Consider the following 27,979-nt stretch of genomic DNA (forward strand, 5'->3'; position numbering starts at 1 on the left):
CCCCTTGAGACCTTCTTTTGTGTTCAGAGTCAAGGGAAGTCTTCAGCAGTAACTTCGAGCACCAGAACTCTCCTTGCATAGCTGATGGCGAGACAGCTCGAGGTAGAGGTGAGAGAGTACTGAGAAAGGGCAGGGAGAGACCAGGAGGAGCAGTGAGACAATGAATCATGGGATAGTCAACTCTCGACCACCCAGCACTATCACCACTAGAACTCTCGACCACCCAGCACTATCACCACTAGAACTCTTGACCACCCAGCACTATCACCACTAGAACTCGAGACCACCCAGCACTATCACCACTAGAACTCGAGACCACCCAGCACTATCACCACTAGAACTCGAGACCACCCAGCACTATCACCACTAGAACTCGAGACCACCCAGCACTATCACCACTAGAACTCGAGACCACCCAGCACTATCACCACTAGAACTCGAGACCACCCAGTACTATCACCACAAGAACTCGAGACCACCCAGCACTATCACCACTAGAACTCGAGACCACTCAGCACTATCACCACTAGAACTCGAGACCACCCAGCACTATCACCACTAGAACTCGAGACCACCCAGCACTATCACCACAAGAACTCGAGACCACCCAGCACTATCACCACTAGAACTCGAGACCACTCAGCACTATCACCACTAGAACTCGAGACCACCCAGCACTATCACCACTAGAACTCGAGACCACCCAGCACTATCACCACTAGAACTCGAGACCACCCAGCACTATCACCACAAGAACTCGAGACCACCCAGCACTATCACCACTAGAACTCGAGACCACCCAGTACTATCACCACTAGAACTCTCGACCACCCAGCACTATCACCACTAGAACTCTAAACCACCCAGCACTATCACCACTAGAACTCTAAACCACCCAGCACTATCACCACTAGAACTCTAGACCACCCAGCACTATCACCACTATAACTCGAGACCACCCAGCACTATCACCACTAGAACTCGAGACCACCCAGCACTATCACCACTAGAACTCGAGACCACCCAGCACTATCACCATTAGAACTCTAAACCACCCAGCACTATCACCACTAGAACTCTAAACCACCCAGCACTATCACCACTAGAACTCGAGACCACCCAGCACTATCACTACTAGAACTCGAGACCACCCAGCACTATCACCACTAGAACTCGAGACCACCCAGCACTATCACCACTAGAACTCGAGACCACCCAGCACTATCACCACTAGAACTCGAGACCACCCAGTACCACCTCACCTTGCCGTCAGGCCACGCTGGCCCCTCAGCCTCTCGCGGGGAACGGCGGTTGAACTCCAAGCGGCACCCATACTGCGCCGTCCAGCCCAAGCGGCGGCTCCACGCCCGGCCTCGCCGGCGCCGCCCCCCCCCTTCCCGGCCGCCCCCACTCTGCCCGACCGCTGCTGCTGCTGGTGCTGCTGGTACTGGTGGCGCTGGTGGTGCGCGGGCGGCAACAGTGGCGGCGGCGGTGGCGGTTGGGACGAGGGGTTGTGGAGATTGTTGTGGGGAGGAGACACCAGCAGTGGCACCAGTGAGCTGAAGGTGGTGCCCAGCAGTGGGAACGCTGACCGAGGGAAGGAGGCTAGCGGGGGCCGCGCTGGCGCCGGGGAAGTCCGGAGGACCGTGGTCAACGACGGTAAGGAGGAGGATGACGACGACAACAATAACGACGATGACGACGGCGAAGAGACGAACATCGTGTTGGTGCTCGACGGGAAATGGAAGGAGGTGGTGCCGACTGGGAAGGAGAAGGAAGGAGGCGTCGCCGTCGGTGGGAAGAGTGTGGGTGGCGCCGACGACGCTGCTGGTGCCGGCGGCGGGGGGGGTGGGGGAGGGAAGACCGCAGCGCCGGCGTGGGGGGGCACCGGCGGCAGAAAGGACAGCGGCGTCATCGGCAAGGGGAGGCACGGGGGGGGCATGGGGGAGGCATCTGGAGGCAGATAGAGACAGATGGCACCGTCACGCGCGTGAAGGAGTGTGCGAGTGTGGGACTGTGTGTGTGTGCGTGTTTGTGCACGTCTGTGTGCATATTAACTTGTGTGTGTGTTGATGTAGGGTACGTTTTGACATATATATAAAAATATTCAAAACTAGTTTCTTTAGAACCGCTTTGCGTTTAGTTTGTTGTCCTTCCTCGCACCTCCAATTAGCAGTTGGCTACGTAAAGTGCAAAATAAGTTCAACATACATACATGTGTCCGTGTGTGCTTTTGTGCACATGTCAGCGTACGTGTGCATTGTGTGTGTATTTACGTGTCTTTCAATCCACTGCTGGATAAACACCTCCCTTCACTGTGTGTCAGTCATGGAAGTTGTTTGACCATACTTGACCACGCTAGCAGGCACAGATTGGTGAAGTAGGGGTCCAGGGACAGGTTAAGATATTGAACTCAGATCGCTGTGTTCATAGCAGATGGTGCTTAACCATTGTGCCACCTCTCCTCCCCATATGTGTATTTCATTAAATGTCTATGAATGTGCATCTATGTCTATGTGAGTATACATGTCTATGAATGTGCGTCAATGTCTATGTGAGTATACATGTCTGTGTACCATTGCTGGGCTGGTTCATTTTGTCTTGAGCTCCTTCCCTTGTCCCACCACTCCTGCCCCTTCAGACAAAGCAGAGACAGAAACACACACTAAGACGCAGAGCCCCACAAGGCCTTATAAACCTTAGGTGCAAGTGATGTTAAGCGAACACCTATTAAGACAGGGACATGGCAGGAGAGTTTTAATGTGCCCGGCTGGCTTTGTCTAACCAATTGTGATGTTAAATTCATTGCACTAAGTACTCGTGTGAGGGGAGGCCCAGGACTGGTTCTTAGATCATTCACCACTGATGTTAGCCGTGGCCAGCAATTGAACTCAGGCCCCATAGCGCAAGTGTGCTCACCACTGCACCACTGCTCACTTGGCCCGACTCAGCACACACACACACCTACACAAGTACACAAAGACACACAAATACATACCCACAGACTTGTACGAAGACGCCCCCCAATATAGCTTTTACCAGACTGTAAGAGCAAGTGCTGTTAGCGAGCACCTATGAAGGCTGACATGGCAGATGAGGGGGTGGGTGGCCAGCACCGTGCCCGGCCTCAGCAAAGGTAAACAGACATCAATAACAACAACAACCGCCATTCGCAATCAAGTGGCAGCGACGTTACTAAAACGCAAGCGAAATGCACTTTGTGCATACAGACACAAAGACAAAGATCCCCCGTATAGCCTTAAACACACTGTTGCGACAGATGCCGTTAGCGAGCACCTACGAAGGCCGGCGCAGCACACAAACTCACAGAGGTGCACCCTCACACATGGCCTCACTCGGTCACCTGGGTGCGTCGCTCCCCTGCCCGGCCTCGGGAGTCATCGTGGGGCCCCTGCAGGGGCTGCCCCCCTGGGAAGGGCCCTCGCCACCTCCGGTTCCTCCCCCGGCGACCCCACCCTCCTCCCCTGCTCCACTGTGCCCTGGAGAATTCCGCAGAGACGTCTCGGGAGAGGAGATTGCCGTTATTTCTAGCGGCTGGTTAATGGTGCTCACCTACGGGACACAGAGAAAGAGAAGGAGACACTGAAAGGGAGGGAGACATTGGGAGGGAGACATTGTGAGAGGGAGGGAATGAGGAAGACACTGGGAGTGAGGGAATGAGGGAGACACTGAGGAGACCCTGAGGAGAAGAGATGGAGAGAAATACACTGGGAGACACTGAGAAGGCAGGAGGGAGGGACAGAGAGAAGACGACACTGGGTAGGAGATACTGGCATAGAGGGAGACACTCAGAGGAAGGGTGGGGGACACTCACCATAGCGGTGATGTTGAGTGGGGACCCTGACGCTTGGCATCGTATCCCCCTCACCCCTCCCAGCGACTTCTTCTTCGGCAAAGAGGGCAATGGAGACGACGAGGACGAAGAGGAGGAAGAGGAGGAAAGTGACGATGATGACGACGATGATGACGAGGATGACGAGGATGACGAGGAGGCGAGGGAGCCGCCTTGGCCCCTGCGTTTGCGACCTCGTCGCCGCCCATTGGGGTCGGCCAAGGGGTCACAACCGCCCTGCTGGGGCAGCACGGAATTCTGGGAGAGGTGCAGGGAATTGTGGGAGAGGTGTGCTGCATTCTGGGAGAAGTGCAGGGAGTTGTGGGAGAGGAGCGGTGCGCCGTTGAGCGGCGGAGGGGAGAGGTTGGCGGGCAGGAGCAGCGGGGGCCCCCCCTCCAGCGGAGATGGGGAGAAGGTGGGGGCGCCTCCTCCTCCAGGAGGGCCTTGGGTGGGGGCCACCGGCTGGCAGGGAAGAGGGGGAGCACATGGCCCATCTTGGCTGGAGATGGAGGAAAGTGGCAGACCTGCAGTGCAAAAAAAAACAGAGATAAATACCCCCTGAATAGCCTTGTAGACTGTTGGGAAAAAGTGCTGTTAGTGAGCACCTATGAAGGCTGGCATGGTGCTTGAGTGAGTGCTTGAGTGAGTGCTTCAGCGAGTGCTTGAGTGAGTGCTTGAGTGAGTGCTTGAGCGAGTGGGCGCCACAGTGGCGAGACATGAACTACCTAGCCAGGTATATAGGAGGACATGGGCTTGATCCCGACCTTGACGCCTGTATATTTTCCCCGTGGTCGCATGGAATTTCTCCAGGTCCTCCTGTTTTCCCTCTACATTTACAAACATGCGATTCGAGTATTTGGCTGTGATAAATCTCCATATGATAAGCCCCTTCGTTGAGCTATCAAGTGGCCAGGTCGCTTCGGAAAAAGAGCTATATAGCTCAGTGAGCCTTACCTGGTAAAATAAAGCATCATAATAGTTGTTATATGTATGGACATCACTACTCGTGGCCACCTCTATATCCCAGGTGCTCATATTTACTCATGTGAGGTCGAGTTAATCTACGTAAGGCCATCAGGACTAGTTCAGGGAACCCTTGTCACTGATCCGTCACTGATCTAATTAGTGGCCGGGAATTGTCGGGTTCGGAGCGCCGTGTGCAAAACACTGCGCCACCGCGCCACCTATTGTACACGTGCACGCACACATGTACACGTGCACGCACACATGTACACGTGCACGCACACATGTACACGTGCACACACAACAGCCGCCCTTCTCCGCTGAGTGGTGGCAAAGCACAACTCCGTCCGTGCCAGGCAAGGTGCGTGCCTGCTCACACAAGATCCCCAGTATAGCCTTAACAGACTGTTGCAGCAAGTGCTGTTAGCGAGCACCGATGAAGGCCGGAACGGCACACGAGGGGGTGGGTGCCCAACACCACGCCCTGTCGCCTTGTTCTCCCCAATGGTGATGTTTACACGCCGCACCATGTACTCATTTGAGGCCGAGTCGACCTAGGGGAGGCCCAGGACCAGTTCAGATAATCGTCACTGGTGTTGGCTGTGAGTGGAAATAGAACTCGGGTCACTGGGTTCATAGTGCGGCATGCTAACCGCTACACTACCGCCCACACACATGCACACAGACACTCGCGCGCACACACGTACCTGAAGCGAGTCCCCTAGGCGGGCAGGCGAGGGGTGTCCTGGTAGGGCTGTCCCCCAGACCCCTCCACCCCCCTTCGGCAGGGGTCCTCCTCTGTGGCAGGGGAGGAGAGACACAAGGCACAAGTCTCCATGAGCTCAGGTCCCCTCAGATCCCTCACCCCGTCGCAGGTTCCTCACCCGTCTCATGTGCCCACCCCCTCCCAGATCCCCCTGCCAGCCGTCACCCCCTAACCCGGTCCCTCATCTCTTACCCCCTCGGCTCTTGGGTTCCTCACCCCCTCTCATCCCTCCTAAGGTAACCCTCCTCAGCATTCACCCCTCTTTCAGGTTCCCTCATCGTACCCCGGCTCCCTCGCACGTCCCTGCCGAGGTCCCCGTTTACCAGCGTCACAATCCTCTGGATTCCTCTACCCTGGCCGGCCCACATGATCTCTCAGGTCCCTCACCCCCCCCACCCACACCCCCTCTAGAGCGCTTCACTCCATCCCAGCTCCCCCCCACCTGGTTGCCGTGTGTGGGGGAGAGCTGGGGGCTGACTGTGGAGTTGCCGGCGGAGGAGGAGGCGAGGGGGGGGCGGCGCGCGCGGAGGAACGCACAGCGCACCGCCTCCGGGTCGTCCTGCTGCAGAATGCGCAGCAGTGAGCGTGAGGCGCAGCAGGCGGGAGCGTGCGTGCCGAGCAACGGTACAAGCGTTTTACAGTGCGCAGCAGAGAGGAGGGGTGCGAGCGTCTAGCAGATATGTATGTAAGTGTACGTACGCATCTTGAACTTCTTTCGCACCGTACAAAGCCAACCGTGCTAATCGGAGGTGGGGGGGGAGGACAAAAAACTAAACACCAAACGCAGTTCAAGAAATGAGATTTAAATCTAGATTTAAAAGAACGTAGCTCTCCAGTGGCTTCCCTAACATCAGAAGGAAGAGCATTCCAGATGCTGCAGAAGTGCAGCTGAAAGCGAGCGATGCAGTGACCATCTTTGTTCGACGGTTAGCCAAAAGCCGCTGCGAGGATGACCGGAGTTTGCGTGATGGTTATGCTCTTTGACAAGCTCAGCAAGGTAAAATTGCGTGTGTTCGTGAAGTAGCAATGAGAAGGAGTGAGCAGCAGTGAGCACAGGTGTGCGTGATCGTGCAGCGGGGAGGGGCGGATGGGTGGGGGGGGGGGCAGCGGACCGCGATGTGCTCCTTACCATGGTGTTAGGGGGGGCGGGTGACAGCACGCTCGCCAGCGGGATGCTCACGGGCAGTTTGGGGGGCGGCTGCCCCCCACCAGCGGGTGCCTTCGAGGGCAGCACAGTGCTGAGGGGGATGCGCACGGGGAGGCTCCTGATGGCGTCAGCACTGCGAGGAGGGGCGGCGGTGACGGTGGGGAACTGGCAGCATGGAGACAAACACGCATACACGAACACAAGTTAGTTATTGAAATCTAATTCCACTGGGCTTGTGCTTCGGGTAGTAGGGTTGTTGTTACGGACTCGTGTTATGTTTCACGTTATAGGCAGGAGGACGACTTGTGTTAGGAGCAACAATAGTATCTGGGACAGTGTGTTAGGGTTTGGGTTAGCACTAGCATCAGGGGTTAGGCTGGTGCTAGAATCAGCATAAGTGTTCGTGTCAGGGCTAGTGCTAGTAGTATTAGTGTAGGATCAGCACCAATGTTCGTATAAGGGCTCGTGGTCGTAGTATTTGTGTGGGCTCAGCACGAGTGTTCGACCAAGTCGGGGCTTTACCTCCTCCTCCATGGAGTTTGTTTCGGCTGCTGGGGGAGGGGAGAGAGGGAAAGGTGGTGGGGGTATACGCGGGGAGTCGACCCCATCGAGATCATGATCTCCGACTCCATTCTCATGCTGCTCCTCCAACCTAAGGGGAAGGTTGACACACAGTGTAAATGCATAAAAGCACATTCCGGTACCAAGACACAGGCATACACCAGCAGTTGCTATTCACCAATATGGTGCTTGTGCCAGAAAACGTGGAATTTGAGGCCACGTGAAATGTGGAAGGCTCAAAGTCAGGGGACAGACCCAGACCCAGGCATTATGGGTTGACCGAGATGACTGGCAGATGCGCCAGCTGCTCTCTCCACTGTGCCAACTCGCTGTGCATTAGCCACCCAGCGCTTTGCTCGTTGTTGTGAGCGTCAATCCTCAATCTCCCATTGTTGCTGGAGGGCAACTGCCTCCAACTGTCCACTCCAAACAACCTGATCTTGACACCACCGATCTCATTTGCCAGCGAAGCCAGTCAGCTCCAAGGCCTCCAGTACCACAACCACCCATATCTTCTCCGACGTAGATTTGAAGCTTTCGTGACTTCAAGGATTCATGCTCTTAGGTTTTTAGGGTAAAGTCAGGTGGGACCGTCACAGTAAATTTAGCTGTGACGGTCCCACCTGAAGACGGAGACTTGTGTTGCCTCCGAAACGCCATGATTTAAGTGAGTTATGTTCGTTCATTTATTATTATTATTTTTTACCTACGTGACTTTACCGAAAAAAACCTAAGAGTACTTCTCTGACGTCTTTAACTCACCCTGTGCCTATTTAGCCCCCTCTATCCGCCCAAACAGAAGCTGCTTGGGAACGCGGCGACTGAGCATGAGCTACATGACCCTTTCAACGCCACCTCGACTACAGGAGGAGCTCTCTGATGGACCAGATCTTTAAAGGATTTGCGAGCTCGTCACACAATACAGTCTGGATAAACGCAGGACCTTAAAGCCGGACAGTCGGAATGCTTCATGTTGCCACAGGTGTTCATGTTGGAAGGTCTACATTTTGCAAGCACAGAGATGAGAGGGCATGATTGTAGCAAAGACCGGCAACATCATGTGGAGCGACAGGGCAGACAACTTCCACCAAGCAACCGACAAAAATATGTCGCTTGATTCAGCGCGAGACCTCTGCTGCCAAACCAGATTTAAGCCGAACCCTTCTCCCTATCCCGAACCATATAAATAACGGCTATCCCCCCATCTTTAACCCTACCCCTGGCCGCAGAAGTATTCCCCACATCTCACTTTAACCCGACCCTCGCCCTGGCCGCCAGCCCCGCTCACCACCCGCGCCCCCCCCCCCACCTGCTGGGAATGCCCGTGTGCGAGTCGGGGGTCCCATCCTGCGTCAGGTGCCTCCGTAGTGCGAGCTTGGCCGGGGAGAAGCGTGTGTAGTCAGGGGGGGCCGAGGACATGGGGGGTCCTTCCCGGGAACGGGGGGCACACGAGGAAGGCCGCAGTCTCACCACCCTGGAGACACGGAGGCACGGGAATACGTAGACCACAGGGTGAGCAGGTGTGTGGGTGAGTGAATGTGTGGTTGTTTGAGTGCATAGTGAACATGCTCAATGCGTGAAAGAGTGGCGAGTACGTGCATTTAGAGTGAGTTTGTAATAATAGTGAGTGTATGATGAATAAGTGGTGAACATTGAGGTGTGCGGCGAGTAGTGTGGGCAGATGGCGAGTAGTGGGTGTGTATGGCGAGTGAATGGCGAGTGACTTTATTGATGAGCGAACGTGCGACTGTATAAAGTGTGGAGTCAGTTTAGATTCAGTCGTTTTGTGCGTTCTATGTTGTGTAGTGTGCAGTGAGTTTGCAACAAGTGGGCGAGTTTGCGGTGAGTTTGCGGTGACGAGCGCCGATCAATCGCCGAGCGGGCGGCGAGCGGGGGGGGAGGGGGGGGGGGGTCCCGCCCCTCACCTGCGCGGGTCGTGGTGCCCATTGACGAGCCCCTCGGAAGGCCCACCCTCGTGGCCCCACGTTGGCCCGACCGCCTGGGCCCCGTCGCTCTTCCCGTCGGCACCGGACAGCAGAGTCTTGTGCGGCGAGCTCACGGCCTCCGCCCGCCGGCGCTCCAGCTCCAGGATGTTGATCTGAAGATGTCATCAGAGGGCGTCCCCACGGATCCGGACGTACGTGTTAGATGCTCGGAAGGCATGGGAAGCGTTTGTTACTATCAGTCGGTCCTCCTTTAAAGTGGTGGCTGCTCCTTCTGCTTCTGCACAGTAGCAGCACCTTTATAACACAGTGTGCATGTGTGTGTAAAGGTGTCGGCATTGGGAGCGAGCACCTAACAGCGCTTGCCCCAACAGTCCATTCAAGGTATATGGGGATTCTTTATCTGCAAAATGAACCTGGCAATCAAAGTTCGATTTCTGCTCACGGCCTACATCATTATCTGAACCGACTCAGTCTCAAATGTGTACCTGATGTGTAAGCATCACAACTAGGGAGACAAAGGCGGCCGGGCATGGTGCTGGCTACCCAGCCCCTCGTATGCCGTGCTGGCCTTCATAGGTGCTCGCTAACAGTACTTGCCCCAATCGTGTGTTATGGCTATTCGGCGGATCTTTGTCTTCGTGTGTGTGAATACCTGCAGCTCAGCCACGCTGCGCTGGTTGTGCGCCACCTTCAGCTGCAGCGCCATCAGCTCCCGGCTCAGAGTCTCCTCGCTCAGGGATTGAACCTCCAACCCCAACTCCCGGCAATGCGCGGCCAGCTGATGCCACAGATATCACAGGGGACAGCTGATGCTACCGATATCACACACATCTGTGTGTGTGTGTGTATGTACGCATATGCAAGGTGAATATCTGAACCGGTCGTGGGGCTATCCTAGGTGGACCCAGCCTTAAATGAATACCTGGTGTGGTGTGTAAACACTAGCACCGGGTTTTGTGCTGCCACACCACACCCTCGTGTGCCGTGTTGGCCAACATTGGTGCTTGCTAACAGCACTTGCTCCAACAGCCTGTCGAGGCTATAGGGAGGTCTTTGTCTTTGTGTGTACATGCAAGTGTAGACAAGTGTGTGTAGGTTGTCACCAGCTGGCAGCAGCGCCGCGTCAGCGTGCTGATGCTGTGCTCCAGCTGCTGGCCTTGCTGCCGCAGGAGGCTCTGCTGCGCCACCCCCTGCCTGTGTGCGGAGGCCAACTCCGACAGACTGGTGCCAGACAAACCCAGCTGCGACATGCACACGCACGCACGCACAAAAACACAGGCACACACAGAACACATTGACAAGCGTATAGCTGTGCAACAATAAAGGAGACCCACAAACGCACATAAGCGCTCAACATTGCTTGGGGTGGGTGGTATGGTTAGTGATTGGCACAGTTTAGATGGGCAGTGCGGTTGAGATCTTTGAGATGGGCATCGCTGCTTGGATAGTTGAGATGATTGGGGCAGTAGACTTGGGCATCGCTGCTTGGATAGTTGAGATGGTTGGGGCGGTTGGTGATCGCAGTGTAGGTGGTTCCACACTGTTCATCCCCTCCCAGACACTTCCGCTCTCATCCCGTTTAATTTATTTTTCCCGATCATTGAGTGAGATTGTGTGTTAGGGTATCCGTGTTTTAGTGTACGAGGATTAGAGGGCATATCAGTGAGTATTAGTGTGTTGCTGCTTTTGTGAGTGTATTATTGTATGACTTGGAAAACTCGTGTGTTAGGGAGTACAAGTGCATGTTAGAGTGTGTTTGTGTATTGGTGAGTGTCGTTGTTGTTGGAGAGTGGGCGAGGACCTGAGAACAGCGCTGCCTCAGCGCCGTCAGGAGCTCCGCTTCCTGGTTCTGGCACTGATCCTGCAGCGCCTGCAGACAGCGGCTGAGACGGGCGCTACGAGCCTACACACGAGGATGCAGGGACATCAGGAGACACGGAGTGAGATCATGAGGCACGGGGACACGGAGAAAGATGAATACACAGGGACACACAATGAGACACACGGGAACACAGAGATACAGGGAGAGGACACATGGAAACGCAAGGACATGGGGAGACATGGAGACACCGTGAGACATGGGAAAACGGAGATATATGGAGACATGGGGACACTGGGACAAATGAGGATACGGAGATACAGGAAAATAGAAACACTCAGGCACAAGGGGATACAACAACACGGGCACCCATAAACACGGGGAGACACATGGCCGTGGAGACATAGGGAAGCAGGGACATGGGAAAACGAGACAGGGACACAGGAGAGGCATGAGGAGGTATGTGGATATCAATTCACAGCAACACAGACATGGGGGCATGGCACGCAGAAACCCAGGACAAAGGGACACGGAGACACGCGGGGTGACATGGAAAGACACAGAGACACGAGGACACAAAGAGCACACCGAGGGTGCATGTGAGTGTACAACTGAGGATAAATGTGTGTGCTGGTGTGTATACAGTACAGGTGAGTATGTACAGGTGTATGTGTTGGTGAGTGTATATGTGAGTGTACAGGTGGTTGAATGTATTGGCGAGTATACAGGTGAGTATGTACTGGTGAGTATCCGCGTGAGTGAGTATCCAGGTGAGGGTGCATACAAGTGAGAGTCTAGGTGAATGTGCGGTTGAATGTCCAGGTGAGTGTCGGTGATTGTCCAAGTGAGTGTCTGGGTGTGTGCATAAGGTAAGATGTCAGGTGAGTGGCCAGGTGTTTAGGTGTGTGCAGGTGAGTGGGATCACCTCCTCCTGCTGCAGCTGCTGCTGTAGACTGGAGCGGTATTGAGGCGTGCGCATGTGAGACATTAACTGCATGTACTGCAGCCTAAATGAGTCTGTACACACACACATATATACACACACACATGTACATGTACAAACAAGCCTCTGACCAAATAACCTGGAATGTACCCAAATCTCAATAGATCTAGGAAGCCAAGCAGATTTGAACCTGGACAGTGCCTGAAACAGTGACCACCATGCACACACAGGTTGTTAGAGGGTTGGGGCTGCATGTGTGGCAGCAGAGAACAGTACAGAAAAATCCACTGTAATACTGTAATTATATGCAACCACATCTATGCCCTTCACCAACCCGAACCGGTGTTGTTAAGTGTGGTCAAATAACTCGCACGACCCACACACTGGGTGCGGAGGTCTCCATCCAGCAGTGAATTGGTGAAGCGCTGTACATGTACAAAGACAAAAGACAAAAATCACCCGTATAGCCTGAACAGACTGTTGGGGAAAGTGCTGTTAGTAAGCACCTATTGAGACCGCAACAGCACACGAGGGGGTAGGTGGCCAGCACCAACCTCAGCTGCCTTTGTCTCGCGAGTGCTGATGCTTACACACCGCACCTTGTACACACACACACGCGCGTCCATACATTAAAAACCTGCTGCTGAGCATGAACAGGAGGAGCCACCGAAGGCATCGCAGTTTTTCTCAACATGCTGAGCTGCGTTTCAACACGGCCTGTGCGGTCTTCATCGGGAGGGGGGGGGGGGGGGGGGAGTTCTTAGGTTTCGCCCCAACAGATTGACCATTTTAAAGGTATCAGTGGCCAATCGTAGAAAGCCACAAGTGCCATGTGACCAGTCGCATTTTTCCAGTCATATGACAGTGGCCAATCAGACACGAACCCAGTACTGGCTACACCTGCATGTAAAAAAAGAACACTTTGGATTAAGTTTAACAGAGGTTTTTTGGGTGAGATCACATAAATATATACATTTGTCGTTAAAACCCGCCACCACCCGACACAGCCAACTAGTAAGGGTTGTCACGTAAACAGAGCCAATTTTTCACTCGTACAGCACACCGGTGTGTTGGAGAGCCAAGCCACAACATTTACAATCTGGCAATAGCCAGATTTGTGGAGAAGTCCACCTGTTTCGTTCCTTATATAGAGGCGTAGATGTGGTGAGCACGCTTCTGCGCTCTTGCGCCACGTGGGGGGGGTGAATATAAAACAAGCAGTCATCAATTATGCATCTCTGTTCACACTGATTAAGTTTTTTTTAATTAGACATTTTTAAAAAATCTTTAGAGAGTCCAAAAGCACTTCATTGGAGAGATGGGAGTTTTGAAATCCGCTTGTGTGCAGGCACCAAGTGGATTGTTGCATTGCAGGATCGTGTGAGGTAGCGGAGGCTTGGGGAGGCCTTTTGTTCAGCAGTGGATTGACCAATGGCTGATGATGATGATGATGATTTTGATTTCAGTTGTGTCGGCACGAACTCTATCACACTCACAAGCACGTGCATAGCGTGTCTTACCCATGAGTCTGTACAATGCAGGAGGTGTAGAGGCCATGAGACCAGGAGAAGCACCCAGTCCAGGAAAGGCTTGGGCTAGGCCCCGATAGGGGCTACCTGGGGGGCTCCGGACGTCTACACACACATGAACACGTGTATTGTCGATAAAAGCCACAGACACGGCCAGAGACACTCATACATATACAAAATGTGTTAACATTTATATGCACACATGCATGTCTGTATGCCATGATTAAACTTGTAAACGAATATAGGTGTGCACAGACGTTTGTATACACGGGCGGTCTTCATATAAATGGTATGCACACATGTACACACAAAAAGATAAATATCCCTTGTATAGCCTACACAAGCTGGTGGGGCAAGTGTTGTTAGTGAGCACCTATGAAGGCTGGCACAGCACACAAGGGGGTGTGTGGCCAACACCACGATGATGATTACATACCACTCAGTTAAGGTTGATTTGACCTCAGGGGAGGTCCAGGACCAGTTAATATATTCACCACTGATGTTGGCCGTGAGCGGAAATCTAACTCCGGTAGCCAAAATCGTTGCGCAGTGTGCTAACTTGCATACACAACCAAGACAAATATCCCCTTAACCTTACCGGGCTGTTGGGGCAAGTGCTGTTAGCGAGAACCTATGAAGGCCGGCATGGCACAGGAGGTGGTGGTGCAGTGAGCGCCATGCCTTACCCGCATGCACACGCGCACACGCATCTCTCGGCCACATTTCTAAGCGCGCACACGTCGACACGCACGTGGATTACACACCTGTGCCCTGCACGTGCGTCAGCGTCTGCGCATGCAGCAGCTCCAGCGCCGCGTCCGCAGCCGCCGCTCCACCCCCGCCGACGCTCCCACCCCTCCGAGCAAACCTCTCCACGCCACCGCCCGCCCCCACAGGGCTGCCCGCAGCGGCACGGGGCTCCACGCCCTTCCTGGGCCTCCCCCTCCGCTTGAGGCACAGGCGCCGCCCCCGCATGCGGCGCAAGCGCGGAACTTTGCCGTTGACGCCGGGGCCCAACGCAGGGCCCTTCCCGGACTCCGCCGCTGCTGCTCTTGCTGCTGCTGCCGCCGATGGAGGTGGTGCTGGTGGAGATGGTGTCCCAGTGGCCGGGCGTGCCGCCTTCTCTTCTCGCTGCTCTATCCGTGGCGCCGACTCCTGTGCAGGCTGTGGGAGGGGGGGGGGGTAAAGGGAGAAAGTGGGGGAGGGGAGAAAGGAGGTGGTTACAGAACTGCCATTGCTGGGCTTCCATAAGGTGAGAGTGGACGGAAGTCAAGGTGTTGCAGTCACAGCTCCCGGTGGGTGAGGTCAGGTGCATTGATCAGTGTGGGCAAGATGTGAGATAAGAGGTCTGGATATAAGGTCAAAGATCAGGTGTATGAATTTACAAGTCACAGTGAGATTGTAAATAAAGAGGTCAGGGTAATGTCAGGATGGAAATTCAGAGGACCAATGCGGTCAAGATACGAGGTCAGATGTCAGGGTAAGTTAAGAGGTCAGGGGTATGTCAGGAAACTAAGTGAAAGGTCACAATCAGATAACGTTAAAATGTGGTCCCGGTGTGAAGCTGACGTTAGGTTATAAGATCGGAGGACGGAGAATGGGACAAGCTGTGACGTGGCGAGGTCACAATGAAGGGGTGCAAGGTCATGGCCATGCAGGAACAGCTCAGCAGATTAATTAATGACTGCTCCACACGAGTGTTGGTAACGAGCACGCGGCCATCGCACTAATCAAGTCGATCATTACTGCGGTGAAAAGGAAGGGGGTTTGGGTTGGGGGTGCCTGAGACCTATGACTCTTCTTCCCCCACTAAGGGTCGAAGATCAGGTATTAGCAGTCCATGCAGGGATTGGCGATGATTCGAGGAGGCAGAAATTGGTTAAGGGTAAGGGTGGAGGGAGGGGCGAGAATCGGCATGGCAACACTAACGCCATCTCAGCCTTAACGGATGCTCGTAAACACCGCACGCCACAACTTTAGGCCTCGCGCCGAGGGGAGCGACGGTTTCAAATGTATGGCTGCACTGCACGAGGTGCGGCGAGGTCCATTAGGGAGAGAGGGAGGGGTGAGGTTAGCGGCTGAGGGGAGGCGCCACCCACCTGCAGGGGGGTCCATCCCTCGGGGGGACAGACCCCAGGGTCACCGCACTGCCCGCACGAGCACGCAAACACGCGGTTACACTCGCGGACATGTACGTACAAAAAACACATGAACACGTAAACACACACACACACAAATATAGCAACTTAGCACAGAGGTTTTCGCAGCCAAGAATATTATTTACAATTGCATTTTGGATTAGGCCAATTTTGTCTCGTGAGAACCTCCCACTGGAATAAATTGCCAGAATCAGAATCGTTATTTATCCTGGAAGAATCCGATGAGCTACGGGGGTCTTTTTCACGGATGTCCAGTAGAGTTTAACACGTCGGCTTTCGCGACCAATATCATCCATAATACAGGTTGTTTTGGGTTAGATCGTGTAAATAATTTTATAATAAATACATTTTATTTACACGATATAACCAAAAAACAGTATAAGTGTTTAACATGGAAAACCATTATTCATTCAGCCCTCCGATAACTTAAAGGACAATTCTCACGACGAAATGTATCTAATTGTATCCAATCGAGTCAAATCGATACATCCGATTGTGAAAATTGTTCTTAAATGAACCCAGTGAGACAAAACAATAAGATTCGGAATCAAAATAATAAAACAGAAGCAATGATGAACAGGATGAAGGGCTTGTCAAAAACCACTTGATGTGATCGTGAAAAGCAGCGCACAGGCGTGGGAAGAGAAATGCGTTCAAACAATGCATGCCGCCAGACACTACGGTTAGAAAAACACGGAATCACGGCAAGAAAAGGGAAACGAAAGATGAAAAACGTGCAATCAAGCATGGTGCAACTGAAATGAGTTTGTGGATCAGGCAGCGAAGGTAAATCATACCGACGTAAGGAAAGCCAAGTGAGCTTGGACAGGGCACACATTGCGAGAAAGGACGATGGCAAGCGGATGAGACTGGTGATGTAATGGCAACCAAAGGATAGAAAACAGTCCAAGAGGACATGACAGAGGAGTGTGGGATGGTGATGGCATGGGGAAGCCATCATCCAACAGTGGGTAGAGAATGACTGATGTTGAAGATGACACACATACAGACGTATTGGCCATGTATATTTAATTGTAAAAAAATATATTACAGAAAAACACATCATGTACAATTTATACGCACCGTGGAGGGGTAAGTGGGTGAATGAACAAGTGACCGAGTGATTGGGTGAACGAGGAGTGGGTGGGTGAGCTAATCAGTGGGCGATTGGAAGAGTCAATGACTCTAGCAAAGTTATGAGTGATTATACATGTGGCAGGAAATCGGAGCTCCCAGAGAAAACCCACGCATGCGAGGGGGCAACACTATCCCCATACATATGGAAAGAGATGCCGAATATTCTACTTGCTGTACTGCCTTCTGCTGGCGAGGCAGGGCATGGCACTTTCAAGTAAGCAGATGCGCAAGGGGTGGGGTGAGTGATTGAGTGAGAGCGAGCGAGCGAGCGGTGGCGAGGAGTGAGCGAGTGAGTTCACCTTGCAGGGGCTATTGGAGCTCCCCTTGTTCTCTTTGTCTTTCTGCTGCCGGCGACGCACCGCCTCTTGCTCCTCCTGTACTCAGGAGACGCAGAGAAATTAGTCAATACGGGCGCGCAGACTTCAGAACAGAGACACATGTTATTATTATTATGCAGGAAAGACCAAGTCTCGGGACTTTTTCAGGAGGATGGTGCCAAGTTTTCGGAGTAGGGGATGAAGATTGCTCGGTACAATTAAATCTTGGTACATGGGGACATGAAAATCTGGGACATGGTGACGTGGAGACATGAAGGCATTAGGACACGGAGACATGAAGACAGGGACAAGAAAACATTTGAATACAGGGAAACAAGCACATGGATGAAACGGAACATGAGACAGGGACACCGTGACACGGTACACAAGTACATGGAGACATGGGGATAAGAAAACAGAGACATGGATAATGAGACGTGAGGACATGCTAGCCCCATCTGGTTGAGGGTGTCAATGACGAGAGGTAATCAATCTCAATGGACTGTTTCATTTTTGAGAACAGGTTTTCCCCTTTTTTCTGGCAACAAACAGCTGTGTTAAGATATTAGAACACCAAACTGAAACCTTTTACAAGGAATCATGTCTGCATTAACCACAATACTTGTGGTCAGAATGCAAACCAAAAACATACTCTGATAATATATGCATTGTCTTTGCAACTGATTGGTCCACACCAGAGACAGCTTTCTTTTGAGCTTAGTCTCAAAACGGTGTTAGACCAGAGGACGCCAAAAAGGCGTAGAGCACAAAGACAATGCACTATCAGAGTAATGAGAGCTCGGGGTGAACAACTACATCATGGGACCTCCTTTGCCAGTACCAAAATATGAGAATAGGTTTTCCCTTTATTCTGGCAACAAACAGTATTTATAGATAACCTTTATTTCCCCTATAAATACTGGATCTCAGTGGGGAACCTCAAGTGTTAAATAAAGGATGTCAATCACAATAAATGTCAATGGTGTCCCGCGTGGCTAATTTTAGGAAGTCAATGTACCGATGAACCTCGATGGGCTCTCGCATGGCTGAATAATTGACGCCAATGCCAAGAGGCGGTGAATCTCAATGGGTTCTCCCTCCGCTCAATCAGAGTCGAGGTGACATCAGTGTGACCACTCACCCTGATTTTGGGGTTCTTGAGGCTCGAGAAGTAATTCTCCAACTAAAGCAAACACAGCAAGGTCAGCAGTGTCAGTGGTGGTTGATGATGGGTGGTGCTGATATTGATATGGTAGTGATACGGTCCTGATGCTGATGATGATTATATGTGATGATGGTGGTGGTGGAGGAGTTTATGATATCATGGTGGTGGTGACACTATGATGCTGGTGATCATGGAGGTTAAGGTGTAACGTTGTCTCAAAAGAGTCTGGTTGAAAGAGTGTAGGGGTGTGTACCGTGTGTTATATGTGTAAATGTGCATCAATACGTGTGTTGTGTGTATATTTGTAGTGTATTGAGGGGAGTGGTCATGAGCTAGTTAGCCAAATGCACTATGAACCCTGCAACTTGAGTTTGTTTCCCGTTCACGGCTAACATCAGTGGTTAACATCAGTATGAGCCTCCCCTAGGTCGCCTCAGCCTGAAATGACTACCTAGTGCAGTGTTTAAACACTAGCAGTGGGAAGACCAAGGCGGTTGGACGTAGTTCTGGCCAAACCACCCCCTCATGCACCGTGTCGGCTTTCATAGATGCTCACGAATAGCACTTCCCCCAACAATCTGTTCAAGGCATTGTGGGGGACCTTGGTCTTTGTGTGCATGTGTGTCTCACGATGGTACGGTCGATGGTGTGTAGGTAGTACGACACAGGCTTTCCCGTCCACGACACAGAGCCCTTGAGTGGAGACAGCTCCACCACCCGCATTATCGTGCCTATGTCTGCACACAGAGACACACGGGTGAGACACAAGGCAAGACACGCGGGGAGACATGGGGACACGCGGAGACAAATTGTGAGACACAGGGACACACATGAGGAGACATAGGGACACATGAGTACATACACACAGAGACACACAGGGTCACATGCAGACACAGACACACAGGAACACACAGGGATACACGGGGTCACATGGAATCAGAGACTCACAGGGGCATGGGGACACATGGAGACAGAAATTATATCTAAATGGGGACGTATATAAATATACAAAGCACACAAGCACATATGGGCATAGGGACACATAAAGGAACATGTGAAAATGGAGGCAATGGGACAAATTAATACACAAAGATGAAACGCAAATGCATGAATACACACACATAAACCCAATGGCACACACATCAACACACTGACACACACCTGCCCATGTGAGACACAGAATCAGAATCTTTATTTATACTGGAGGAATACAATGAGCTATGAAGCTCTTTTTTACAAATATCCAGTAGGGGCAGGTCAGCAAGTTACAACAAACAATACACTTTGAGCAGCCCAGGACACACAACTTAAGTGTGGCTACAAGAGAAGAACCATCGTGATCGCTGTGCAAGTGATGATGTCGATTTCTTACCACTCAGGTTCCTGCTGTTTATTCTGAAGATGAGAGGAGCAAAGGGCTTAGATGAAACAATCTTCCCTCCTGGCAACGCACACAAAACACGCATGCAGGAGCAGCAACATCAATGGTGAGATGATCGTCACCAGCAGTTACACGAACAAATCGTAACTTCTTCATCGTCAGCAGCGGTAACCATCATGATAGTAGCCGCAAAGTCATTGGTGACATCGGTGGTAGCAGCACCGGCAGCATAATCACAGCCAGCAGCAAGGACATCACTTCTATCATCTCAGTCATTGCCAGCAGCATCAGTAGCAACATCGTTAGACACAGCAACAACTTCACCATCGCCGCCACAATGGGGTGTATGTGTGGCTCAGTGTCTACTATGTGAAGTGCAGGGTCTGTAGTGTGACTGTGGAGGATGCGATGGTTGTTGTGCTTATTGCTGTGGTCGTGGTTTCTAGTGCCACTACTCACGCTCCTTCATGTTGGCGAAGCGTTCCTTCAGCTGATGGTCGACCTCTGGTCCAAACGCGAAGTTATTGACGAACACCACGCTGCAAACAGGACACACGTCACAGTCAAGGAGAGTGTTTATTTCTTTTGTTTTTACACAACTGCTGAGGACAGTACATGTGTGTGTGTGCCCATGGGGAGCCATAGTGTAGCAGTTAGCACGGTGCGCGAAGAGCCCAGAAACCCAAGCTCGATTTGCACTCACGGCCAACACCGGTGACGAATATCTGAAACGGTCTTTGGAACTTCTGTCGGACAACTCAGCTTCAAATGAGTACTTGGTGTGAAGTGTAACTATAGCCACTCAGGAGACAAAGGCGGCCAGGCGTGGTGCTAGTCACCCACCTCCTCGCGTGCCGTGCCGGTCTTCATAAGTGCTCCATTACAGCACTTGCCCCAAAAGTATTTTAAAGCTATTTGGGGGCTCTTAGTTTTTTGTGCACGTGCGTCTATACATGTGTGTATGATGTCCTATGTTAGCACCTGGTGGTGGCAATCCTGTCCAACCACTCATCAGATAGAAAGTCTCCTTTCTCCAGCTGCAAACAAATAGCAACACCATCATAAGCAATGTTAGTATTCTCTTAATCACTATCGACACAATCAACATCACCCACATAATAATCATCATCAAAATCATTACTATCAAAAAAGATGACGTGAACATCATTAACACTCTCTGCCGTTAAGTTTATTTAAATATCCATACCATAAAAATAAACATCAACAATACAATTACCACGAACAACACCAACAAAGCCAAAAACACCAATGTTATTACCACAACCAAACAACTGTTGGTGTAGTGCGTGGAATGTGCTGCATGCACTGTGGGTGTGTAATGTGTGTCGCGTGTGGTGAGCGAATGGAAAATGTCGTGGTAATTCGTGAGTATCTTTACCGTGTAGTCTCCGTGCTTCTTGCCGTACCACCGCATCCACTTCTTAAACTCTACATGCATAGACTAGAACCGACAACATCACCATCATCACCATCACCATCATCATTAGCTCCTTACCTTGTTTCCATGTCTCCTCCATGCTTCCTTGTGTCTGTGTGTCCCCATTTTGCTCATCACCTCCCCGTGTCTCCCAATGCCTCTTATGTCTCCCCATGTCTTTCCATGTCTACGTACCTCCTCCATGTCTCTGTGTCTTCCATACCCCCCTGTATTTCCCCATGTCTCTGCGTGTCCCTGTGCCTCACCTCTGCGTATCGAGCTGGGATCTCTGCCTTCTCCACACCGTAGCAATGCTTACAGGGAGTGGCGGCAGCCACCTGTAGCACCACCTGACCTACACCTATAGGACACGTGGGGAGACGCAGGGACATGGGGAGAGACGGGATTTGTAAACGGTGGCACGGGGAGAGGGGAAGGCATGGTGAAGTCACAGGGACATACCGGGATTTACGGGGATACAGGGAAAACGGCAGATGTAATCAGGTATGGGGAAACAGAGAGACAAAGGAATGCCACAGGCACACATGAGGAAACACAGGGAGTAATGAAGAGAAATTAAGACAAAGGAATGCATGAGGAAACGGAGGCATGATGAGATATGAGGATACATGATAGGAGCACACGAGAAAAAAACACAGAGACACATCGGAGGCTTGTTGAGACACAGATTTACTGTTTACATGGTCACATGTAAACAGAAACAAGAAGATACAGAAAGACAACGAGAGACACATAAATACCAGAGCACACGTGAGGAGACACAGGGAAACATTACAACGCGGAGTGGCGACCCGAAGTCGGATCGCGCACCGATCCGCTCACCGCTGCCCAGGTCGACGAAGGTGTCGTCCTCGGTCATCTGCACCTCGTCGATCATCTGAGCGACAAGGTCGAAAGAGGTCTCCCCGTACACCTCGGGCGAGAAGGGCTCGTAGTTGTTGAGCTTGTCGGGGTCGGTCACCGAGTGGTTGTACACCTGCTGCAGGATGTGGCGCAGAAGCCCCGTGCACGGCCGCGTCTGCATCCGCATGGGTCTTGCGGTGCCTGCCCACTGTGGAGGGGGGGGGGGGGGAGACGTGGTGAGGAGGGGAGAAATTAAGAGAAGGGAGATGTGGAGAGGAGAGAGGCAGACGTGGGTAGGAAAGGAGAGACTTGGAAACACAGTGAGAGGGGAGACAAAGCGGTGAGTGGGAGATACGGTAAGATACAGGAAGGAGAGAGGAATCGTGGGAGGAGATGGGAGGCACGTGGTGAAGGGAGACATGGGTGGGAAAAAGGGATACAATAAAAAGGGGAGACACAGAAAGGGGATGGAAGACATGGGAAGGAGACAGGAGGTATGAGGAGATAAGATGAACACAAGAAAACAGACAGCTAATTATGGAGTGGTTTGTGCCATTAGTGCTCGTTTAGATGTGAGTGGGCGAGGCTCTCACCAGCTGATGGATGCTGTCGATTGCCCGATTGTATTTATCGCACAGCTTCTGCATACTCTCAAAACTACATAAACATCAACACCATCAGAAACAATGTTAGCATCAATACAAACACCACGATCATCACAACTAATTACGTACATCAACATTACCATCATCAAAACGATACTCATAATATCAACACCATCAACATATACATAAATATTTGTACTTGAATTGTAAATGTTGTGGATTTATTACTCTCCAACACACTGGTGTCCTGATTTCGTACCGAATTGGCATGTTTTGCTTACATGACAAACCTTACTAACTAGCCTTTTGACCGTCTAAGGATGGATGTATTGCAGTAAATCTGAAACTTGCAAGCAAAAAGCAGACCGCGACGTGATATTCATTGCATTAATTCGTGTGCAATTAGTAAGGGTGCGGTGACACAGACCTATTTTATTTTAAGGTTATAATCCCTTGTTCATCATGACGTCCTTATTACTTTGATGTCTCAATAGCGTTACGGAGATCGCGTGACGTGAGGGAGGAAGAGGCACCTCGGCCCCCCATGTGGAGTGACGCTAGCCGCTAATTATTATTAATGGGGGGGGGAGGGGTGTCCATTTGGAGGACGTCACCTTATAATGATTATTAATGGGGGCTGGTCGACGTGGAGTGACGTCACGAGCGTTGCACACAGACATTCTTGGCTCATTATAGTAGGGAATAATAATGGAGGGGGTGTCCATTTGGAGGGCGTCACCTGCTCTATATTATTAATGAGGGGGCTGTTCGATGTGGAGTGACGTCACTTGCTCATGATTATTAGTGTGGGGGGGGGGTGTCCATTTGGAGGACGTCACCTGCTCATGAATATTAATGAGCGGGGCTGTTCGATGTGGAGTGACGTCACGAGCATTAAGGACAAACATTCCTGGGTTACTATAGTAGGTATTGGCTGTGTCGGGTGGTGGCGGGTTTAACGACACAACTTTTATATTTATGCGATCGCACCCAAAAAGCCTCGATTATGGATACATAAACATCATCATTAACATTAAGACCACCACCAACACCAGTGTTGGCATTAAAGAAGGTGTGTGAGTGTCAGGGCTAGAGTGAGTGTTAGTATACTTCTTTTTACAGTTACTGGGCACAGACCATGACCGAGCCTCAAAACGTAAAGCGACCAACAACAAAACTGTTAAAGTTGTCCATAATACAGGTTTTTTTTTTGGGTGAGATCGCGTAAATATAAATGTGTCTCGATTTAAAGCTTTCGTGACTGCAGGAAAACCAGGTCTGTCGAGGCGCCTCGACAGACCTGGTTTTCACCTGAGGACGGCTGCTTGCGTTGTGGCCGAAACGTCGTGAGAATTGTTTTATTATGTTTTATTTTTATTATTTTATTACTTCCCTTCTACGTGACTTTACCGAAAGAACCAAGAAGATATAAATGTGTCGTTAAACACGCCACCACCCGACACAGTCATTCAGTAATGTTTGTCACGTAAACAGAACATGCCAATTCGTTACTAGTACAGCATACCGCTGTTGGAGAGAAAATCCACAACATTTACGTACGACATTTCGCCGGTAATTACAACAAGCATCATTAGGCGGACAGCCAGATTTGTGGAGAAATCCTCCTGCTTCATTCCTTAAATAGAGGTATAGATGTGATGACATCAATTGTGAGCTCTTGTACTCGATTATAATTCGTACGTTTCTGTATCAATGAGCAAGGCTCAAGCAGTGCGAGGAAAGAAGCAGATACATTAAGTCTTTTGACTTCCGGTGTGGTGGCTAAACACAGTATCGTCTAGTCAAAATAGTCAGCCTAGGCCCTCAATGTGGGTGGACAAATCAATCGGTGAAGTTCACGTGACCAGTAACCACAGTAGTACTCTTTGTTTTTTTCGGTAAAGTCACGAAGGTAAAAAAAGAAAACAAATTAATTAAATCACGACGTTTCGGGCGCAACACAAGCGTCCTTCTTCAAGTGGGGACAACGTAAGGAAAGCACAAATGCTTAAGTTTGTGCTTTCGCTACATGGCTTTACCGAAAAAAACAAAGAGTATGGATCCTTGCAGTCACGAAAACTTCAAATCTAGAAGCACAGTAGTGTTGGGTCTAGGACTGCAGTAGTAGTAGTTAGAGCGAGTACCTCTTTGTGTCGTAGTCCACAAGGACGTGAGTCTCCATGGCCATTTTCAGCTCGGGCACCTCCTCACTCACCCACCTGGGTTCACACACATATATATATACGGCATATAAATATAAACACACGCAAAGATGCCCCGTTTATCCTTGCATACTATTGGGGAAAGTACTGTCATTAAGTACCTCTTAAGACTGGTATTGCACACAAGAGTAGTGTGGGCACACCACTCAAGAGACATACACAAGTGGAATAGTTACACACAGAGGTACACACAAATAGACAACCGCTGTTTGCCATGAAATGGAGGTGACGTCACCACAACGCTTATGCCAGGCTAGGTGTACCCTGAGAATATGTAAACGTCGAAGGTTTTCCGGCAGGTCACAAGACAGAGCCAGGTGCCATGGGTTGACGATGATGATTGCCAGATGGCACCACCTGAGCTCCGCACTATGCCAAATTGCTGCGTTTAAGCCACCCGGCACTCCTATCATTATTGAGCGTCACTCCTTTGCCCTCCGCTGTTGTTGGAGTGTGACTGCCTCCAACTGCCTAGTAGCGTCCTCAACGATACTCTTCCAGAGGCCAATCTTGACACCGCTAGTGCCAGTTATTGACAAGTCCAATCAGCTCCACATCCTTTTGGATTGCATCAGCCCATCTCTTTTCTAGTCCATGCCGTGCCCATTTAGCACCCTCTATCCAGCCAAAAAGAAGCTGTTTGGGCATTGAGTAGCTGGACATGACCAAGCTAATGGAGCCTCGTCTACCAGAGCTCATGGAACTGGGTCCAGATCTTTCTAGGATCTACAAGCTCCTCGCACAATCTAGTCTGGTTAAAGCCAGGATAAATTGTACGAAGGCCAGCCTAAATGTTCAAAGCAGTGCATATGTTCCTTTAAACGTTTCACAAGCACAGATGAGGGGGGGGGCATCCAGGGTGGTAGGAGGGTAAGCTATTTTTTTGGAATTTTGTACTCTGAAAAAATCGTACCATAATGTCATACCGTACCTTTGAATATATTTTCGTACCGTACCAATATGGTAAATTTCGTACCGTAATTTAGTACCTTATTTCGTACCTAAGAGAACAAAAAAGCCTACAAAATAAAGAATATATAAGAAGCAAGCTTATAGTATATCGTTTTGCTTGATTGTTTTGGAATAAAGCTCCTTACACTTAAAAAAAAATCTTCTGTAAACGTGTTTTGGATTTTTTTCCCTCGAATTGACAAACAATTACTGAACCAAAATTGCATAATTTCGAAATATTGATTAAAATGCTTTACATTCTCATCCGTTATCAATGGAAAGTGGCATTTTAAGAAATGAATCTTGCGTGACGTTTAAGTTTTTGATAACTGATGTGTTAAATTCTTGTAGCCGCCTTTAAAGACAAGAGAGTAGAATCATTATCAGAAATTAAGAAGCTTAGCTTCGAATTAATTGATCACCAGAGTTGATATAAAAAGAGTACGAAAAAAACAAACTTTTGCACCGTACCGGAAGAAAAAATATCGTATCGTACCGTATTTAAAAACAAAAATTCCCATACTGTACCTTTGGTGGGCATAACTGTGGCCGAGAATATCTGGAGCTTTTTTTATGGAGCAATACGCCAGCTTCCACACAACGTTACGCAACTGATGAAAAGATGCTGCTCGACTGATTCGGAGCGAGAGCTTCGTTGCCAAACCAGAGCTGGTCATAAGCACGGACAACTTCTCTAATCTCTTTAAAACTACCCCATCACAAATGGGACGTTGAGGGGACGAGTGTTTTTTTAATTTTTGTGGGGTCTACACAAGACAGACAAGACAGACAATACAGGACAAAAAACCCTCGTAAGCCTTAACATAATTTTGGGGAAAGTGTTGTTAGCGAGCTTGCTGCGGTCCAGAGGCACACACACACACATGTATACAAAGACACACACAGCTCCATAGACATGCGCGTGTGCACACAAATAGGTACACACATACACAGGGACACACAGATACGCACGCAGGTACACACACAACTGCCCCCCCCCCCCTCACCTGATGGTCTCTATGATTTCATGAGCAGCGTCGTGGTGTTTATCCTGCAACGACACCCACAAGTACAATTTAGTATTAGGGTTGTGGGTGTACCAGGCTCGTGTTAGTGTCGTTAGAGTGTTATGGTTTGATTAGTGTTAAGGGTAACGGTTAGGGCTTGGACTAATATAACAAAATTAGGTTTAGTGTTTGGGCTATTGATAGTATTCGGATGAGTGTTGGTGCTAGTACAGTATTTGTGTTACGACCATTGTTCCGGCTAGTGTTGGTATTACGGCTAAGGCTGGTGTCAATATTAAGGCTAGACCAGTGCTAATGTTAGGGCCACTGTTAGGAATAAGGCTGATATTATTGTTAAAGCAAGGGATAGTGTCGGTGTTATGGCTAAGGATGGTACAGTATGTCTTAGGAAGAGTGTTAGAGCGAGAACTCGTGTAAGGGTCAGTGCTCGGGCTAGGAGTAGCCTTAGAACTAGTGTTAGGCTCGGTGTTAGTGTTAGGACTCGGGCTCGTGCTATAGGCTCAGTGTTAGTGTTAGTCACAGGGCTATTTCTTGGGGTTAGTCACAGGGCTATGTGTGAGGCAGTGAAGGCAGCAGACGGAGACTCACGTAGACCGGCAGAGGCCACGGGTAGACCGCCGGCTCCACGCCGCTGGGGCTCTTCAACCTCAGCTCCCGCGTGTCTGCGGCCTTGTCGCCCATGGCGGAGGGGGGTCCCGGGTCGCGGGGGTCCCGGGTCGGGGGAGAGACGCGGCGGGGGGGGGGGGCAGAGGAGGGCGGGAGACGCTGAGGGGGACACGGGGAGACACGGGGAGGCCAACAGAGGCAGGGAGACACGAGGATTTTACGGGGAGATGCTTCGACAAACTACGAGACACGGGGAGAGGCCGGGGAGAGAGGGGGGGAGGGGGCACAGGGAGGAGAACGACACGGGGAAATGTGGGAACACGGCAAGATGCGGGGAAACCTGGGGCAGAGGAGAAGGGAGACGCGGGGTCACACTGGGAGGAGGAGGAGGGGGGGGGCACGGGGAGACGCGGGGAAGAGGAGGGAGGCACGGGGAGACCCGGGCACACGACTCCCTGTGCCGCCTTGAGGCCGGGTCCCAGGGACCCCGCGCTTCTCTTCCGTTTGTTCGCGTTTTTTTCACCGAAGGCCGCGGGGGGAGTCGGACCCGGCCTCCTCCATAGACACCAATGGCTGGGG

At 51.0% G+C, this 27,979-nt stretch overlaps 1 protein-coding gene across 1 annotated transcript; it reads right to left on the reverse strand.

Moving 5' to 3' along the window:
- DOT1L (DOT1 like histone lysine methyltransferase) lies at nt 1-27,976 on the reverse strand. The gene is given in 35 exon segments (XM_078623020.1): nt 1-119; nt 1,263-1,392; nt 1,394-1,953; nt 2,577-2,635; nt 3,365-3,573; nt 3,836-4,377; nt 5,524-5,614; nt 6,025-6,144; nt 6,712-6,894; nt 7,252-7,381; nt 8,600-8,764; nt 9,216-9,388; nt 9,889-10,014; nt 10,340-10,477; nt 11,038-11,139; nt 11,981-12,072; nt 13,519-13,632; nt 14,292-14,691; nt 17,123-17,197; nt 18,282-18,323; nt 18,936-19,042; nt 19,678-19,746; nt 20,146-20,225; nt 20,668-20,723; nt 21,086-21,148; nt 21,391-21,485; nt 21,968-22,196; nt 22,582-22,645; nt 24,738-24,812; nt 26,774-26,817; nt 27,383-27,526; nt 27,528-27,580; nt 27,583-27,624; nt 27,627-27,924; nt 27,926-27,976. Coding segments are annotated over 34 exon segments (4,881 nt in total). The 5' UTR covers nt 27,962-27,976; the 3' UTR covers nt 1-119; nt 1,263-1,287.
- Between the last annotated feature and the right edge of the window lie 3 nt (nt 27,977-27,979).

Source organism: Lampetra planeri, chromosome 3, assembly GCF_965212315.1.
Source record: "Lampetra planeri chromosome 3, kcLamPlan1.2.h2, whole genome shotgun sequence".
Classification (NCBI taxonomy): domain Eukaryota; kingdom Metazoa; phylum Chordata; class Hyperoartia; order Petromyzontiformes; family Petromyzontidae; genus Lampetra; species Lampetra planeri.